Genomic DNA, 19,092 nt, shown 5'->3' on the forward strand with positions numbered 1-19,092 from the left:
AAATGACTCAAGTGAACTTAGCTTGATTAGCCAGGGCTTTTGGTGCTTACCTGATTGTTTTCTCTGTACTCCAGATCTTCCTAGACACATGTGACTCATGCCAACCAGAAGAAAAAGACACGCACACACTAAACTGTCAACACCACTCACAACCACTACCCTCCCTATACAACCTTTGTCCTACTTCACCCCCTGCCAGCTTTGCGCTGACCTACGAAGCCTGCCTGGCAGTTATTACAACTTTGTCTTTTACAATAAACACCTTCAAACCATATGTTCAGTTATAAAATCCTCATCATCTCTGGAAGGTTCCTAAGTGTTGAAAAATGTTTTGCATTACTGCAGGCAGCACGTGGCAGTAACATACACCCATAAGATGGTGCAAGTTACCCAAATAATCACTCTAAAAAGAAAGGTTACTTAGTTACTTTCTGAACTTGCTAAAGTCATTCAAACAGTTTCCATCTGCAGTGAAAATTCAATGATACATGATACAAACATTGAAATTAGGTCTCATCTTCTCACAAAGTGACTAAATTAGTGTATGACAGCTTGTGTTTATCACATAGGCCAGCTGTTTGAACTCTACTGATTTTCAGACTTTGGAAATTCAGCTAATACAAATTATGGCAATGTTGATTAAACATTTCTTAAAAGTGGCAAAAAAATGCTGCAGACCCTCTGTAATGTGCAATTTCAGTGTAGGCTGACGGTCAAGACAAGGTACTCCCCACTCAGTATTCCTGGGGTGATTCTCATCTCTCCTCTGGTCCCGCTGACCTTAGACTGCCGCCACACTCGGGCTGAATTTGACTCCTTCTCTTCATCTCCTGTCACTTCCCATCAGATCAGATCAGATTCAGGGCGTTGGCTGTCTTCCCGCACCTCTTCTGTCTCTCTTCTGTGGACTGACATCACCTCCCTTGAGCAGCTTCTCTAACTCTATCTGTCAAAACTTCCTCTAACTGCTGTCACATTGGCCCAGCCCTGTCACATCACTCTGACCCTAATGAAGAAAAGGCAGAGAGAGACGGAGAAAAACAGATGTATGTTTGAGATTTGCTAAACCTCAGTATCATTGTTGTAATGTTAGTTCAATATATCTCCCTTCTGCCCTTTAAACATATTTTGCAGCACAAGAGCTAGGCTATTTATGGTCCAACACAGAATTCATTGAATTTTTAAGGCCCTGTCAGCTGATAACAAACAAAGCCTTCATATGCACATCCAGAGGGAGTACCCTGTCTGCAATCCCTGCGTGTAGTCCTGGAAAGGTAATGTACAGTCTCTAACACCGCCTGAAATATGACTTTTAATTCAAATTTCTCATACAAATTACAATAATACAAAATGTTATGATAGAATATTGAAGAGAGCCTTGAAGCAACAAGGCTATATTACTAGTGGAGTATAATCCTAACACTTAAACCGCTGATGCTGCTAATCATTTGCAACTAATAACTGTAACTAATCATTTGATCAGTGCATTAGTGATAAGCCTACAATGACAAAAATTGACTAAAACTGCATTTTAACATTTTATTACAAGTTTGTATGCTAAACATAAAGGTCAAACTTGATGATTAGCATAGATTAGCTTAGCTTAACAGCGAAAAATGTTGTTTAAGACATCATATTATGGGGGCGCTAGCGAGCCAGCAATGGAGTAGGACGTGTTTCTGAAGGCTCCCGCTAACAGAGTTTCAGAAATAGTTTTTTTTTCAACCTACAAAGTCTCATTTTATGTCACAGGGGAAGCTAACAGTTTTATATACTATATTAAAGCTTCATTCGAGACAAAATGGCATCTAACCTAAGGAAATACAAGTACACCGGAGGAACTGCGGCTAGGCCCGGCGCATCCTCGGGCGAGAATACCAATGGTGGCCCAAGGGCGGCGCCCGGCTCAGCGACCACTGAGGAACGGGCTCAGCAGAGCGATGGGCGCTTTGTGGACACTGATGCCCTGAAATTGGAGCTTCTTCAATCCATTAAAGATGATATCAGCGTGGTGTTAAAAGAAGAACTCAGGAATGCACTGAAAGAAGATTTTGATAACATTAGGGCTGACGTGCAAGAAGTGAGAAATGAGATTGCTAACAATACGGCGGCAGCGCGCGCTGAAATGGATGGAGTTAAGGTAGGGTTGCCAACCGTCCCTTAAAATACGGAATCGTCCCGTATTTCGAAACAAAAGCACACGTCCCGTATTGAGCTAATAAGGGACGCACTTTGTCCCGTAATACAGTGAGAATCAAAAGTAGTCTATAACTTTTAATGGAATTAACGCTTTGTTTGAAAACATAATTCCCAGCCCCTCTCCTGCTTTGTGACCAATGAGCTGACAGCACACTTATGACAATTCGAGTATGACAATTCAGATTACCGCTCATCTCATTGGTCGAGGAAAGGTCGCTTGCGGAGAAAATACCGGAAGACAACAGATGACCACAACAAGAAGCATGGCCAACAGGGGAACAAACGCCGACACTGCGGTGCAAGTCTCGGATGACAGTACACCTAAAGCTGGGCAAACACTGTGCGATTTCTATTCAGCTCCTGCTCAAACTGCACGATTGACTCGCAGGGGTTAGAAGTTGGTAGGTCACGATGCAGGTCTCACACTATACCGCCCGATGCTCTGATGCGACCTGAGAGCTCACACTGTGCCTCCATAACATGAAGGTTATAACAGAAAATCTGTCGCTCGCTCTCTCTCTCTGTCTTTCACTCACACAGACACACCACCACCATCAACTTTGCTAAATTGCTAATGAAAAACATTGATCAGGCAGCTGTGATTGAGCAGCGATGTAGATCCAACTATTTTCACGGTTGTTGTGGTCGTGATAATTTTGTGATGCCACATCGAAAAGGCTCGGATGAGCTTTCCAAAGTTCTACAAGTTGTGCCTCCATCGCTTGTGTCCAGATCACACGCTGCACAGCCGTGCTGCTCCGTCTTTTTCACCAACGTTTACGTTTGCGCGTGAGCAGTGTGAGCCCCTGTGGTGAGACCCTCACGAGCGATTGATGATCGGGAGCTGGTCATGAGGTGTTAATCACTTCTCTTTACCCCACGTATACTACACGACGCACGATGAAGGCCAAAATCGGTCCGATCACTCAAAAATCGGCTCAAAATGGGCCAAAAATCGCACAGTGTGAGCCCAGCATTAGAGCAGCAATGTTTGTTCCCCTCAGAGAAAGGGAAGAATGGGAAAAGGAAAACACCTGGCTGGAAAACGTTAATATGGGCATGTGCAGTGAATATCAGCGCTATGTGGCCAGAAGTGTGATAATATAATTTATTTTGTGTAATAAACAACTGCAAGGATAGATGATTACAACAAATAGATGACTAATACATAAAAGTAATACATAGATGAATAATGATGATGAGTTATGATGCGTAATCATGGGAACAAGCGGGTTTACAAACAGGAGCAGCTGATTAGCATTAGAAAAGCTGAAATAATACCTCAACTGAAGCCAATTGTACTAAATGCACTAAATGTGCACTGTTACAAGAATATTTTTCTTTCTATTGTTTTCTATTATTTTAAGTTAAGCAGGACAGAGTGCTTTTAAAGAAAGATTTACTTATATTCTCAAAAGTTAAGCATGACAGGCTTCTGTTTAAGAAAGAGACCTGTTTTACTGTGTTAATGTTGTCATTTTGAGCTAAAAATAAATGGCTAAATAATCATTTGTTTCACATGTGTTCATATCACAAAGAATAGAATATGCATGTACTTAAATCAACTTCAAGTCAAATGGTTAAAAAAATAATTTCACACACAAAAAAAGAGCTAGAAAATTCACCACACTGGGAAGGGTGAAGACAACTGGGTCGCCCGGCCCTGGCCACGAGGTGTCCCTTATTTATTTTTCAGGGAGTTGGCAACCCTAAGTTAAGGCCACGGTGAAAGAAGTAGAGGACGGGCTGTCAATGTGGAGCGATGAGGTGGTCACCTTGCAATCTACGGTGAAGACTTTGAGGAAGGAGCTATCTGACCTGAAAGATAAATGTGGTGACATGGAAGGCAGGATGCGGAGATCCAATATCCGTATCATAGGGGTCCCGGAGGGCCCGGACTCGAGCTCCACCACGGCCGTATCCGCGCTACTACGTGAAGCGCTGGGTATGGATAAAGATGTTATTGTCGACCGCTCACACAGGAGTCTGGCCCCGAGAAAGCCGGGTGACAACCCGCGGGCCATCATAGCCAAGCTTCATTACTACCAGGATTGTGTGGAAATTCTACGCCGTGCCAGGACCCAAGCTCCGCTGAGGTTCAATGGACAACCGATTGCAATATTCCCGGATTTTACGACCTCGGTGGCCCGAGTTCGGGCTGCTTTTACAGAAGTCCGGAAACTTCTCCGTGAGCAGGAAGGTATCCGTTTTGGGATCAGGTTCCCAGCGCGACTTTGTATCACGCACAACGGGGAGGAGAAAGAATTTCTGGATGCGGCGAAGGCAATGGAATATGTTAAAGAACATATTATCAACGTCTGAGGAGGCTGCGCCTGTTGCTCTATGTGGGAGCGCCAGTGCTACGGTTGGTTGTCTCAGTTACGGCTGAGTGTACATGACTGTTTGTTGTAGCGCTCCCACGGTGATGAAAAGCTTGAAGAGACACTTCTTGTTCAGACATTTAAACTTATTTCATAAACACATTTTGGTTCATTTTATTTCATGGCAATACCATTGGGTTTAGAAAAGTTCTATACTTTGTTTGGATGTCGATATATGTGTGTATGCATGTATGTATGTTTGTGTATATGTATATATATATATATATATATATATATATATATATATATATATATATATATATATATATGTATGTATGTATTTTTCTTTTTTCTTTTTTTTTGTAGGATATGTTATGTCAAGCGGCCAGCGGGAGTCTGGCTTATAGTAACCCATACAAGCACTAGGCTATATGTGTGGATCTGTTTGCAGGGGGTTTGGCAGTCACCATGTTCGATCTGGTGTAACTGCTCATTGTGTTCTTGGTTTGAGCTTCAGCCAGATATGTTTATTTTACTTATCACTGTGTTTTTTGTTTTTCCCTTTCTTTTTTTTTTTCTCTTCTTCCCCTCTCTTTTCTCTTCTCCTATGCCTGTTGTGCATCTGGAGCTTTCATATTTTACTATTTGAGCAGGGATGAGTACAGCGCGATCATTTAGTGATCGGGTGGTAAATTTTGTAAGCTGGAATGTAAAATCACTCAACCATCCAGTCAAGCGGAAAAAGGTTATTACTCATTTACAACGACTTAGAACGGATATAGCATTTCTCCAGGAAACGCATCTGCGTACCTCTGATCATCTTCGAATCAAGTCTGGATGGGTAGGCCAGATATATCACTCTAAATTTAATTCTAAAGCTCGGGGGACAGCAATATTGATAAGCAAAACTTTACCATTTATAGCCACAACTGTAGATGAAGACCCTGCAGGCCGTTTTGTTGTAGTTGTAGGACATTTATATGGTTTCCCCTTGATTTTAGCGAATGTCTATGCCCCTAACTGGGACGATCATAGTTTTTTCACTAACGTCTTTGCACGGCTTCCCAACATGGCAACACATAATATTATTCTTGGTGGGGACCTAAATTGCTCATTATCTGCTATGGACCGCAGCTCGCACAGATGCACGCCTGTTTCAAAATCAGCACGTGTTATACAGCGTTTTCTTCATAACTACGGGTTAGCTGATGTATGGAGATTTCGTAACCCAACTTCAAGTCAATATTCTTTTTTTTCTAATGTCCATAGAACATATACTCGTATAGATTATTTCTTTCTGGACAAAAAACTCCTCCCTTTGGTAACAGACTGTGATTACAAGGCCATGGTGATTTCAGATCATTCACCTGTTGTTCTTTCACTGCGTATCCCCAATGCCTACTCCAATTATCGGCCATGGAGGTTCAACCCAGTATTGTTAGCAGACGAAGAGTTTGTTAATTATATTAGGTCTCAAATAGATTTCTTTCTTGCTATCAATCAAACTCCAGAGATGTCACCATCAACTGTTTGGGAATCCCTAAAAGCATATCTGAGAGGCCAGATAATCTCATTCTGTGCGAACAAAAGGAAGAGGGATACTGAGCAACTCTCTCTATTGGCTGACGAAATTACTAAACTAGACGCTGTATATAGCCATTCCCCTGATCCGGTATTATATAAACGTAGGCTGAAATTACAAACTGAATATAATCTTCTATCTACAAAACAGGCTGAGTATCTAATTTCGAAGTTGCGTAGCTACTCGTATGAACATGGAGAAAAAACAGGCAAGCTGCTAGCTCATCAGCTACGACAAAGAACAGCTAATCAAGCTATCCCTGAGATCCGGAATGACCAGGGAATAAGATGCACGGATAACCAAGGTATAAATAATAGTTTTTTTAGATACTATCAGACTTTATAGCAGCTCCCCCCCCAGCTAAGGATGACCTGGCTCTAGAAAATTTCTTTGAGAAACTTGATATCCCTTCCTTAGGAGAAGATGCGGCCACCAGTTTGGAGGAGCCCATTTCTGATGCTGAAATTGAAATGGCCATACGGAGTATGCAGTCTGGAAAATCACCTGGCCCCGACGGGTATCCTTCCGATTTTTTTAAGAAGTTTTCTAACCAATTGAATCCATTGTTAAAATCGACTTTTGAAGAATCTTTCCTCTCACAATCCTTGCCTCCAACAATGCGTTAAGCAGTGATCTCCCTAATTCTAAAAAAGGATAAGGATCATTTAGATTGTGGCTCATACCGTCCAATATCTTTGCTGAACACGGACACCAAAATCCTTGCTAAAGTGTTGGCCCGCCGTTTAGAGAAACATCTGCCCTCCATTATCTCACCTGATCAGACAGGCTTTATCAAAAACAGGTACTCGTTTTTTAATATTAGACGTTTATTAAATATAATCTATAGCCATGTCAAAGGTACTGTATTGGAAACTGTTATTTCACTTGATGCTGAGAAAGCGTTTGATCGGGTGAGATGGGACTTTCTTTTCCATACGCTTGAAAAATTTGGCCTCGGGAGTAATTTTGTATCCTGGATAAAAGTATTGTACTGTGACCCTGTAGCGGCCATTCGGACCAACAATAGTCTGTCCCCCTTTTTTCAGCTTCAGCGTGGCACACGACAGGGGTGCCCTTTGTCACCTCTCCTTTTTGCCATCGCAATTGAACCGCTAGCTATTGCTCTAAGACACTGTGTTGAGGTTGAGGGAATACGTCGTGGGGATATCGAGCATAAAGTCTCTCTTTATGCTGACGACATGTTCTTGTTTATTTCCAACCCTTCAAATAGCCTCCCTAAACTTTTAGATGTACTTAAGGAATTCGGGACAATTTCCGGATATAAGGTGAATTTCGGGAAAAGTGAGGCAATGCCTTTAGGTACAATAACCGGGGAACTTTCGTCTATTTTAGCACCTTTCAAGCTCAGCTATAACAAGTTCAAATACTTGGGCATTTGGATTACGCAGAACCATAAAAACTTGTATAAAACTAATTATCTTCCTTTATTGTCTAAACTAAAGGAGGATTTTGGAAAGTGGGAGTCCTTGCCTCTTTCGCTGGGTGGTAGATTAAATATCATTAAGATGACTATATTTCCTAAATTTCTATATCTTTTTCAGTGTCTTCCAATTTTTTTAACCAAGTCTTTTTTTAATAATCTAAATAGTCAAATCTCCTCCTTCATTTGGAACAAAAAACCACCTAGGCTGAAACAGAGTGTATTACAAAGACCGCGGAGCGCAGGAGGCTTAGCACTCCCAAATTTTCTGTTTTATTACTGGGCAGCTAATATAAGAGCGTTATTGTACTGGATAAAAGACCATGATAATTTATCATCATCATGGGTAACACTGGAGCGGCTGTCGGTGAGTCAATCCTCCCTGGTGTCTTTGCTGTGTGCCAGATTACCTCTGGCGGGACCGATCTCCAGCTTCACCACGAATCCTCTTGTTGTCCACTCACTGAAGTTATGGTATCAGCTCAGACGGCACTTTAAACAGACTGAACTCTCTCTTAATGCACCACCACATAGACATTGCATGTTCTCCCCATCCTTGTCGGACGAGGCATTTAACATATGGACAAAGCTTGGAATAACGTCAATGACTGCTCTTTTCACGGACAATATCTTTTCCTCATTTGAACAGCTGGTGAACAAGTTCAAGATCCCTCAGTCACACTTTTTCAGGTATCTACAACTCAGGAATTTTGTTGCTTCTAATACTGACTGCTTTCCGTCCTGTCCACCTCCATCCCTTTTGGATGATATTTTTGATTTTAAACCAAATGCTAAGCGGGTTATAAGTGATGTTTATGAGCTGTTAAGTAATTTTAGGCTGTCCACATTGCAATCACTTAGGGAACGATGGGGAAGTGATCTTGGCCAACGGATTGCAGATGAGACTTGGGATAAGATAGTCAATAGAATTTCTTCGTCATCTATTTGCCTTAAACATGTGGTGATTCAGTTCAAAGTTGTTCACTGTCTCCATTGGTCTAAAACTAGACTGAGCAAAATCAAGGATGGGTTTGACCCCACATGTGATCGGTGCAAACGAGAGCCTGCTTCCCTATTTCACATGTTCTGGGCGTGTCCAAAACTGGGTAGCTTTTGGAAAAGCATATTTGAAACCATATCCAACATATTTGGTGTTCCAATTGCACCCTGCCCGTTTATAGCTATTTTTGGAGTGACGCCTTGTGATGCCAGTCTTTCCAAATCACACTCTGATCTTCTGGCCTTCTGCACTCTTTTGGCCCGTAGAATGATATTATTGAAATGGAAAGAGCCACTTCCACCTGTATATGGGCAATGGGTTAAGGATGTCATGTACTATACTCAGCTGGAAAAGATCCGCTACACTGTAAAAGGTTCAGTTCGGAGGTTCTATGACACATGGCAACCTTTTCTTACTTACTTTGAAAGATTAAGTCCGGATACTATTGCTTAATGTGTGTGAGTGTTTTTGTTTGTTTTTTTTGTTTTTTCTTCTCTTGCTGTTGTTCATTTATTTTATTATTTACTTTGTATCTGTAATTTTATTTTATGTTATTTTATCTCTCCTTTCCTCTCTGGCTGGGTTTTAGTTACACTGTTCTGGGTGGGTGGGGGGGTGGGGGCACAACTGTTTGTTAATTTTGCCATAATTGTTGTTGGAAGCAATTCTTTGTTCAATAAAAAGACCATGATCAAAAAAAAGACATCATATTATGCTCTTTTTTCCAGCTGTTTATTCATATTCTTGTACTCCTCTAGAGTATCTTTGCATGACGCATGTTTTAAAATAACCCTTATTTATCTTATACTAAGACTTGGAGCAGACTCTCAGTTCATCCAATCTCTAAAACGAGCTCTTCTCTCATTTAGCTAGCCCTCTTCTGATTGGCTGCTCCTTGGAAACAGAAAGTTTGAACAACAGGTGAGTGGGGCTCCTGCTCTCAGAACCAGATCCATTCCCCTTAGTACCAGCTGATCAGTGTTTAAACAGCACAGCCTTCATGAGTATTGTTGCTGACCATTTCCATCTGTTCACGATAACATGGTCTTACAAAGAGCTAGAATTGAGGAAGTCACTACCTTAGAAAGCTGTTTGGTTTTTTGTTTGTTTGTTTTTTAGGGATATTAAACAATGAAACATGACTTTGTTTTAGAGGTGCTGAAAGATTTTGGATTTATGTCATGAAACAGCTGTGTGACAGGCAGGATTTGGACCCAAATGAAGGACTCAGTAGACAAGAAATTAACTCAAAATGCACCTTTAATGCTTATGTATCTTCCAAAATACAAAAACAAGGTAGGATTGGGGCCAAAAATGCTAAACTCATCAAAGGGAAACCACAGAACAAGGGGAGAGCACAGTGTTGAGGGAAAAACAGGTGGGAGCACAGCTGACACTAATCACAAAGGACCAGACAAGGGAAAAAGAACTAAATATAAAACATGAGGGGAAATGACTGTCAAAATAAAAGAGGAACTATCACTAACACTTAGACAGAGACCCAAACAAACCAGCTTAACACAGAAACAAGACTGGATGAACAAAGGGAGCACAAAAGGAAACTAACAAACCAATAAACAAAACCAAAGCAAGGAAGTAGAGGCACAAATGACCTCTTAAGCACACAGGAAGCTGGAAAAGCTATAAAGCTGGAATCTAAACTCTTTCTCAAAACAAAAACAAATCATGAACCCACAAAAACTAAAAAAAATCCTGGATCCAAGACCTAGGCGCCGTGATCATTTAATAGATACAGGCAGAGTCCTCTATTTTTTCAGCCAAGTTAACCTTTTTTTTTTTAGCTTGAAAAAGTATTGAGAGATCACCTAACTCCCAGCAAGAGTTACACACACCTTAGTGAAATTTGGTTTGTAGAGCACATAATAACTGGAAAAACACAGGGAGAAAAACAGAGTTGATCTCTGAGAGCATCACATCACCAAAACAGGTTTTACAGCCTGTTTTCATGTCAGTGACGATTTTCTAAACGCTGTGGTGGATGGTGATGGAGGGCTAAAAGAAAAAAATGCAGGATTTTGTCTATTCCATCCCAAGGCTATTCATCTGTGTGGCTCTCCTTGAAGGTGATGGATGCCTGCTGAGTCACTGTCATGGCCCAAATCTCTGCCCTGCACAGCACATTAAAGCAGAAAATATTGGTAAGTTTTACCCAATGCCCACCATATAGATCCGTGGAAAGCTGATTTATTAAGAAGGGAATATTCGCAGACAGCGTGGACCAATTTCATAGATACAGATTAAATTGGACAGCAGAGAGAAGTGATGATAAATTGGGAGAGGAGAATTTTTTTGTAATACATTTTAGAGGATATGGAGCAAAACTTCGCTTAAATCCAAGCTTGGTTATGATTCAGCTCCAGAAACAGGGCGTAAAATGGGAGAAATGGGCACAGAGACAGCGAGATGAAAGCATGTCGGGTGGGTTCAGCTCAGCCTGAGCAAAGCACAGTGGAAGTTAAGTTCCTCTCATTCTCTTTCCTCTTCGTGACATTAAAGGTCATCGCAGGCTGTGAGGTGGACAGGGCTGTCAGCGGAGACGGGAGCTGAGGGGACAGGCAGGGGAGGAATTCCAATCAGCCCGAGCCATCTTTGGAGTTACGTGCTGATAAGTTCTTAGGAAAAACTATGAAAGGCAATTGTGTCTACGCAAACTCAAAGCATCAGTGCGGAGGGATGGACGGTCAAAGCGAGTGATAATAAGGGCTGGGGAGGCAGGAAATAACATACCACTTGACTCTTGCTTCCAGCCAGCACTTCATTAGCTTTGAAGCCATTCGTGGAAATTACAGAGGTCTTAAAGTGGCAGAATGATGTTCCTGTAAGTGAAAACAAGGGTGGAAAAGAACATTACATTCCTCACTTACATTCCTCATGAGCAACAGAGTAATGGAGTCTCTGGGCTGGGAAATATTATGAATAAGCGCCGTGAGAGAGCAGCATAACACATTAGGTCACTGTCTCTACGTCTACAAACCGCTTCAGGGGCCTTCGGTGATGAATAAGAAGAAAAGTAATTTTGGCTTGTGGTCGGAAAAAGAAACCTGCTTCCAATTTTCAAGCCAAGTCTCGTGCGTAGACGTCTTTTTTAAAAGACCAAACCAGCGCAAAATGACTTCTGATTACTGGGAATGATTACAGCTTTGCAAGGTATAGCGCAGGCTGCTGATAGAAATCATCCACGCCTTTTCATTCCACTATCTCTCAGTCTGTAGCTGCTTCTGTATCACATTATTATCTTTGGTCAGCGTTTGCAGAATAAGTGCATCAAAAAGTAAACATCCCGTACCATCGCTGATAAGGAATAAAATGCCAAATGCTCTCTGGGAGCTGACAAGACGAGAAAAATACTTTCAAAAACTTCTCAAAGTTCAGCACAGGGGGACTGGTGGCAGCCAGGCCAGAAACATATTTAATATTTTATTCCAGCCTAAATGTCTCTTTGAACCGTGTGGTCTCACTCTGAATTTTGAAGTCGTAAATAGATGTTTCAAAGCTGCAGAGCGGCTTGCACTTTAAAGGTCCTGAGAGGACAATAAATCATTTGGTCACACGTTCCGTAGCTACACCGGCCCTCTCTGGATCAAACAGCTCTCTCAGCATCTCTGTACCACTCTGCTACTCAAGTATGAAGTTCAAGATGAGAGAGAGAGCTCTGTGAGGACTTACATTCCTATAAGTGTTGCATAATCCAATTGTCATACCACAGACATATCAATGACAAGGTGTATAACAGCTCAGCCTTACTTGAATTTAATCATCTTTGTGGATTTAAAAAAAATCACACGGAACTATCAGATTGTCCCTGATGGTTGAAAATCTACACGCTCAAACATTTCTGCAATCAAGTCAATACCGGGGATTCTTGTTTGACCCACCTGGAGGAAAAAATTATGGCTGTGAATGTCATCCACAGTATAACGTAGCTTCCCATAGTCGGTTTAGTGGCTCATTTCCTTACAAAAGGAACTCTTACCTGAGTGGAAAAATAAAGACTCGGGTATGCAGGGTTTTTACTGATACTTTAATATTTTATCTCTCAATGCTGTTCAGCAGATTCTCTTTGTTTTGTTTTTACATGTTACTAGAGACTGTTCTCTGAGACTGCGGTTAATGTGTGCTACAGTCACAGTAGAGTAACCACAGCTTGCTAAAGAGTGCCCTCTTGTGGTTAATTTCTATAATGTCTGAACCATTGAGTGACTCCAGCAATTGCCATGGACATTATGAATGAATTAATAAATGAATGAATCATCTTTATTGGCTTTATACATGTGTGTGGGTGTGAAGTAGTCAGGGTGGAGACAAGGGCAAAACTCCTACTCTGAAACACAACAGACACACAACACACACACACTTACAGAAAGGACAGGGGCAGACTTCTAAGCACATTGCAGCGGCTTTCATCTAACTGTTGTGTATATTGTTGCCACACTACTTTTAAGAGAACTCTCATGAAGAGAGCTGCCCAACGTTTTAAGATTTGTTTCTGATCTGTTTCTAACCTCTCCTCCAGACTCCACCTGGCCTCCATCCGCCAACACCCAGGAACTGTCAAACCAGTCTGGGTCTTTTTGGCCTCCTTTTATAGGCAAGGAGGGAATGTGCCAAGTGTACTGGAGACTTAAATAATCTATTTTAAACATTCACAGAATTGGGACATTTTCTATACTTGTGCTAATGTCCCCACTGTTAACTTATCATTATATTTGAATGAAAGATTAAGCATTGCTTTAACTTATTTAATCCTTACTTGATATTGAATTGTTATTTCAGAGGCTGGGGGGAGCCACTGGCTATTTAGTCAGCAGTTGCTAGTGCTCTCAAGGACTAGTGTGTGCTAGGTGAAGATGGAGACTAGCCATAGTGAGGGTGAAAAGAGGGTGAAAGAAGAGGGTGGAAAAACAAAGGGATAGAAAGGTGGAAAGAGGCAGAGGAGAGAAAACCCCAACAATTCCTTCTGAGCAAGCACTAGGCAACAGTGGGGAGGAAAAACTCCTTTTAAACAGGAAAAAAAACTCCAAAAGAACCAGGCTGAGGAAGGGACAGTCAACTGCCTGGACTAGTTGGGGGGTGAGGGTGAAAAAGAAAGAAATGGGATGAAGAGGAAGGGGTGGACAAAGAGAGGTGATAGGAGAGAAAGGGGGAGAGGAGAGGTGGAGGAGGAAGCAGGAGGGTTCCTCTTCCTGAAAAAGTGGAAGCGTTTTTTCTTCTTTCTCAGGCACTGTTCCTGGAGCTCTTTTATCTGAAGGATGAGATTTTTTATGTCATCGATTGTTTCTGCATTTTGCTTCTCAAGTTTCTTGAGTCTTTTCTCCAGTTCTTAAATGTTCCTTCTTCTTTTTTTCTTCAAGCTTTTCTTTCAGTTTTTTAGATTTCACCTCCTGTATTAGCTTTGTACTTCGTTGTACAACGCTTTGTTGTACATGTCTTCTAACTCCTGCATTCTCTTCTGCATTTCATTGAAGCTCCACTGCATCTTTTGTCCTTCATTTTGTTATAACATTCTTGCAGTTCTAGATTTTTTTCTCTTAGTCTTGGAGAACAGGTTGCCTTTCTTTCTGTATTTCTTCCTGTTGCACTTTTTTTTTGCATTTTTATGCAGTGCTTCATCAAGCATTATTTGAAGCACTTGGTGGTTTTTGTCCATGTATTGGAGTTTGCACTCCAGTTGCTTCTTCTCTTGAAGAAACTCTTAATTTTTTTCCTGTTTTAGTTAAAGTTTTAGTTAAAGCTTGTAATTCTTTATCTCAGTTTCTCTGAGACTATGATGTATGTCCATACCAGTAGCTTTAAACTCGTCCCCTTTCATCGGACACTTGTTTTAATTGAGCACACTTTTTCTTGTTTTCTCTCGTCAGGTCTCTAATCTGCTGGCGTGCTTGACCAAACATTAATCCCCAGCCCTCATTTATAAACTAAATGTTGGGCTTGTATTGTGTGTTTTTAATTTGTTGGTCATGTCAGCACCTTCAGACAACAATGATTTATTTTTTTTTAATAAAAAAGAACAAAAAAATTTTTTTTAAAACTGTTTGAATGAACATGAAAAGAACAATGGAAAGGATTTCCACGCTATTAAATGTTATTTTAACATTATGAGATTCTGTTATTCCTACTTAATGTACGCATTTAGTGCAACTGAGTCCAACTTAATTTAAATAACTTAAATTAGGGGCCAGTCAGTGGCAGGGTCATCCCTGGATAGGTGGTCACCAGTCCATCACAGGGCTAACACAGAGAGACAGACAAGCATTCATACATATGGGTAGAATCACCAATTAATCTAACCCCACTAGCTGCGTGTCTTTGGATTTAAACTCAGGACATTCTTGTTGTGAGGTAACAGTGCATATAGCATAGTGTGTGTATGCTTTTCTGCCTCTTATAACCCCAGTGATTTTCCTGTGGTTTGGAATCTCGTGTGATCTCGTGCAATTCGCGAGTCCAGGCAACTAGCCACTCTTACTAGATTGTATCATTGTGTCATCTCACCAAGAATAAATTAATTTGTTGAATTCCATGCAGATCATACATTATTTAATTACGTTCACCATAGAAACATTAAATTATTTTGTTCAAATTAATATTTAGACTCTTGTAAATGTAACAACAACCCAATTTATTTTTTTGAGTGCGCAGGGGCCGGAGGTCTCGGCTGTGTCACTGAAGGGTATTTCTCTACGCCCGCCTCTCCTCCCCGTTCCTCCCCTCCACAGAGGGTGTCGTGTTGAATTGACGAAGAGTTCACCTCCCTGAAGGCTTTGTCCCTCTCCAAAGCCGCCAGCATGACCTGCTTTAAAACGACCTCATATTTCTCGTTCATCCGCTTCACCGCAGGTTCGTAGCTGTTGCACTGCATCTTGACTTTCCTCATCTCCTCGATGAGTAGGTTTTTCTCCTGGACAACACGCTTATGTTGCATCCGGTGAAAGTCTCTGTTTTTTTGCACCCTCACCAGAGTCCCGGCTGCTGCAGAGACTGTACGCCTGTACTCCTCCATCTCCTTCAGAGCGGTTTTCAGCTCATTTTCCAGACGCTGGTTTTCAATGTGAACGAATGGGGTCACCATGAGACCCTCTTCCTCCAGCAGTCCTTTCTGCACCACCTCGTTCCACTCGGTTTGAAAACAATCGAGGGTTTCTGTCATGCCCATTTGGAAGAGAAAGTTCCGTAAAAAGTCAACTACGGCTGGTGGTTTGGATGTTCTGTTGGTTGAACTGGGCCTTGCACTGGCTTTTGCCCGGTCTTGGATGGCTTTCACCGTCGCTTCCAAGTCTTCTTCACCTTCTTTTAAACTCAATTCGTCTTCTGCAGAAATGTCTTCACATTTAAAGTCATCATTACTGTCAGGCGATGTGTCGTCAGCCACTTTCTCTTCACTTTCCTGCGCTGCATCCATTGCTTCGTTCAGCCAGAGTTTGACGTTGCTATGGTAATACGGCGCTCACTCAACGCGAGATTTCACAAGCTCGCGTTTCCACCGTTCCAGCAGTCATTAAACAATCATGGCGGACTACCGAGAGGCGCCCTTGGCCACTCGGCCAAAAACATTGGATCCAAACGAATATTTCAACCTTTCGCCGGAGCAGAGGCGTGCCGAAGAAGCCAGGGGTGCACTGCGAGCAAATCTGAAGCGCCAATATCAGCTGCAACTCAATAACCCGCACAGAAAAGAGCTCATTGTGAGTGGCTACTTGCTAGTTAGCAATGTCACCCTTGAAAAGGGCTCAAGTTATTGGCCAGAATGCTAACGGGTAGCATTAGCGGGGCACAGCGGTGACTATGTATTTATCTAGTCTAAATTTTAGATAAGATTATAAACGAGACCTTCCACTCCATGCTAGTCACTACTGCATTACGAAGATCGTTTACGTCTTGGGAACCGTGCGCTGCAGTACAGATTGCTTTCTTCCTGGTGTGCTCTGAAAACTGACTGGTGACAGAAAAAACCCGACCCCTGCAGTGTTTTAAATTAGGGGGTCTCGTGATTCTGTTATGCTCCTAGGGAGCATTTCGCTGACATGGTTTGGGTCCACTTCAGTCTTTAGTGTGAGGGGTCATTGTATCCTGTAATGAAACATGTCTTTACAGCTTGGAGTAGCCCCCATCCGTTAGGCACCCGGTTCATTGAATGATTTCATCGTTATATAAAATAGTTTGAATCATATGCCATGGCCTTTGCTGTCACCGGACCCCAACCCAGCTCGACACTTATGAGAGATGGTGGGCCAGCATGTTATACAGCATGCTGGCCTGTTATACAGGTCAACCACAATCATCAAAACACAGTATAACCGAATATCATGTATAATATCTAATGACTTGAATCGCTACAGTGCAGGTTCTGCACTGAAACTTAAAGTCATAGCAGATGTCCAACCAAAGTAGCTGTAGCAGCTCTTCATGCTGACTTAGTTTGTCATCTGGCTGGATATACTTCAGTTCTTCCATAACGTCTTTATGGTACTCAGTGGTGTAGTTGGATTACCTCATTTTTCCATCTATACTGTGTGCTGTGATTGTTTTAAAGGCAGACATTTTGCTATGTTACTTTTACTGTTACATTTTATAATGGCTTTGTTCTCTTAAGTTCATGAAATTGACCAGCAAGCACAATACCAGTAAATTAAATGTACCAGTAAAGTAAATGTAAACTGTGTAATTTTTCTGGAAAAATGTCCTGTCCTTGAAAAATGCCCCCCCCCCCCCCCCCCCCCCCTCTTTTCTGCTGTTTCCTGAGTTTTCCCCAACTAATATAAAAGGTTTAAGTATAACAGATATTAATAATTTTAACGTCACTATGAGACTTTTAAATTTTGGTTGATTTGTTGTAAATATTGGAGTCTATTTTTCCGCTGTGAATTCTACATTTACATATGGTGATAAATGTCATTGCTTACTTCTGTCTGTACAGGAAGACCCTGCCTTGACACGCTGGGTGTACGCACGAGGCAATCCCTACGCACACTTCAGGCCTACAAACAAGACCTCTCTGCTGGGTGCAATGTTTGGAGTTGTACCTCTCTTTGCCCTCTACTACATCTTCAAGACAGACAGGGTATGAGACAAGAAACACTGTAGCCTTCTCACTCGCTGTCTGCTTGATCTTAATGGGTAGTTTAATCGGCTCAGCTGTGTTTTCTCATCACAAAAGTTTGTTGCGAGCTCTTGAACCACAATTTAAGCCCCACTGGCCCTCTTTAGGCTGTCTAAAGGCACGTGTGAGACTAGAAACTAGGAGTAAATTGCCAAGTATTGTTGGAGGTTAAAAAAATATCAATGCATTTATTGCAGGAAACAAAACAATTCAGTATTGATTACCTGGTTACTTTACACTGTTACAATAGTGGTCATTTTTCAGCCACTGTAATAATTTGACCATTTAGAGTATTTGATCTGGGTATTCATAAAATGTGATTTGGTGACAAATGCTGTCATAGAAACCTGAAAAGCTATTTAGTTGAAGATTGGGACTCATTATTCCCATGTAGGTGCACCGTTGATCTGGTTTTCTTTCTTTTGACACAGACCCGCTCATGTTAGAAATGAATGCTTCATCCAAAATGCTGCCTGCTTTCATTTTCTACCCCATTGTCATGGAGATTCACCGTCAAAGTCCTCGCCAATTGAGATTCCAGGGAGAATTTGGTCCAATTGTCACACTGCTGGGCTATCATATTTGTCCCAACCCCCCTTTTTTGGTGCTGGGAAGGGGGGGGAAAAGCTGCTTGAAAATCATAAAAAGCTCACTCATAAAACATGGAGTTTGAGAAAACGTCTGGAAGGTGATGAGGGTGAGGGCGATATGACTTTGTTTCTATGGAAACCGCACTAACCTATCATCTGTTTGTCATCTGTTTTACAGGATAGGAAGGAGGAGCAAATTAAGGCCGGTACCCTCGAGCGCAAGTTCAGTTTGTCATCTTGAGCCCGGGTGTAGAAAGACCCTCGTCCTGTGTGTTCTAGAGATGATGTCCATGTGTGTAATTATTATTAACCGAATAAAATTATATTGTCAAACCAGAGTTACGTGGCTTTCATGTGTGAAAGTACCATTTGCATGTCTGCAGTTATACACAGAGGCAAGGAGGATCTACTTGCAGACTGAAGGACTCGATTCCCCCCTCTCACATAAGTTCAGATTGGCACAGGAAAAGAAAATGCAAGACATGCTGATATCAATGATCCCCGTTTCACATAAAGCAAGACTATATATATAGTCAAATAAAGAAGCACTGCAGTGTCATTTAGATATTAAAGGATAATGGCAATATTGGTACAACAGTGGCATGAGGGGTAAAGACAGGGTCATTAGTGGTCCTACCAAACACCTCTCAGTAAAACAGAATGCTGGTCTAAGGTTGCCTCTTATTGTTCCTTAAATTTTGCAGTTATGTTTCTTAAAAATAAAAATACACATGTGACGACAATTTGGTTTTATACTTCTGTGAGAAGGAAATTACTTTATTCTTCCTGTTTATTCTGTCAACAGATCTACTCGGGGAACACAAATAAATCATTGGATTGC

The 19,092-nt window shown here is 41.6% G+C and overlaps 2 protein-coding genes across 2 annotated transcripts; one reads left to right on the forward strand and one right to left on the reverse strand.

Moving 5' to 3' along the window:
• Nucleotides 1-15,159: 15,159 nt before the first annotated feature.
• On the reverse strand, nt 15,160-16,016 carry LOC147321884 (sperm-associated antigen 16 protein-like). The gene has a single exon (XM_086306081.1). The coding sequence runs from the start codon at nt 15,961-15,963 to the stop codon at nt 15,184-15,186; it is 780 nt and encodes a 259-aa protein (XP_086162207.1). The 5' UTR covers nt 15,964-16,016; the 3' UTR covers nt 15,160-15,183.
• A 22-nt stretch (nt 16,017-16,038) lies between these two features.
• Nucleotides 16,039-18,589, forward strand: ndufb4 (NADH:ubiquinone oxidoreductase subunit B4). Its single transcript, XM_086306082.1, has 3 exons — nt 16,039-16,246; nt 17,479-17,622; nt 18,430-18,589. Exons 1-3 carry the CDS (start codon nt 16,070-16,072, stop codon nt 18,490-18,492), a joined length of 384 nt encoding a protein of 127 aa, XP_086162208.1. The 5' UTR covers nt 16,039-16,069; the 3' UTR covers nt 18,493-18,589.
• The last annotated feature ends 503 nt before the right edge of the window (nt 18,590-19,092 follow it).

Source organism: Aulonocara sp. 'chitande type north' Nkhata Bay, linkage group LG9, assembly GCF_057382095.1.
Source record: "Aulonocara sp. 'chitande type north' Nkhata Bay isolate Kocher_YH1m ecotype deep benthic linkage group LG9, A_spYH_male_GT1.1, whole genome shotgun sequence".
In the NCBI taxonomy this organism is placed as follows: domain Eukaryota; kingdom Metazoa; phylum Chordata; class Actinopteri; order Cichliformes; family Cichlidae; genus Aulonocara; species Aulonocara sp. 'chitande type north' Nkhata Bay.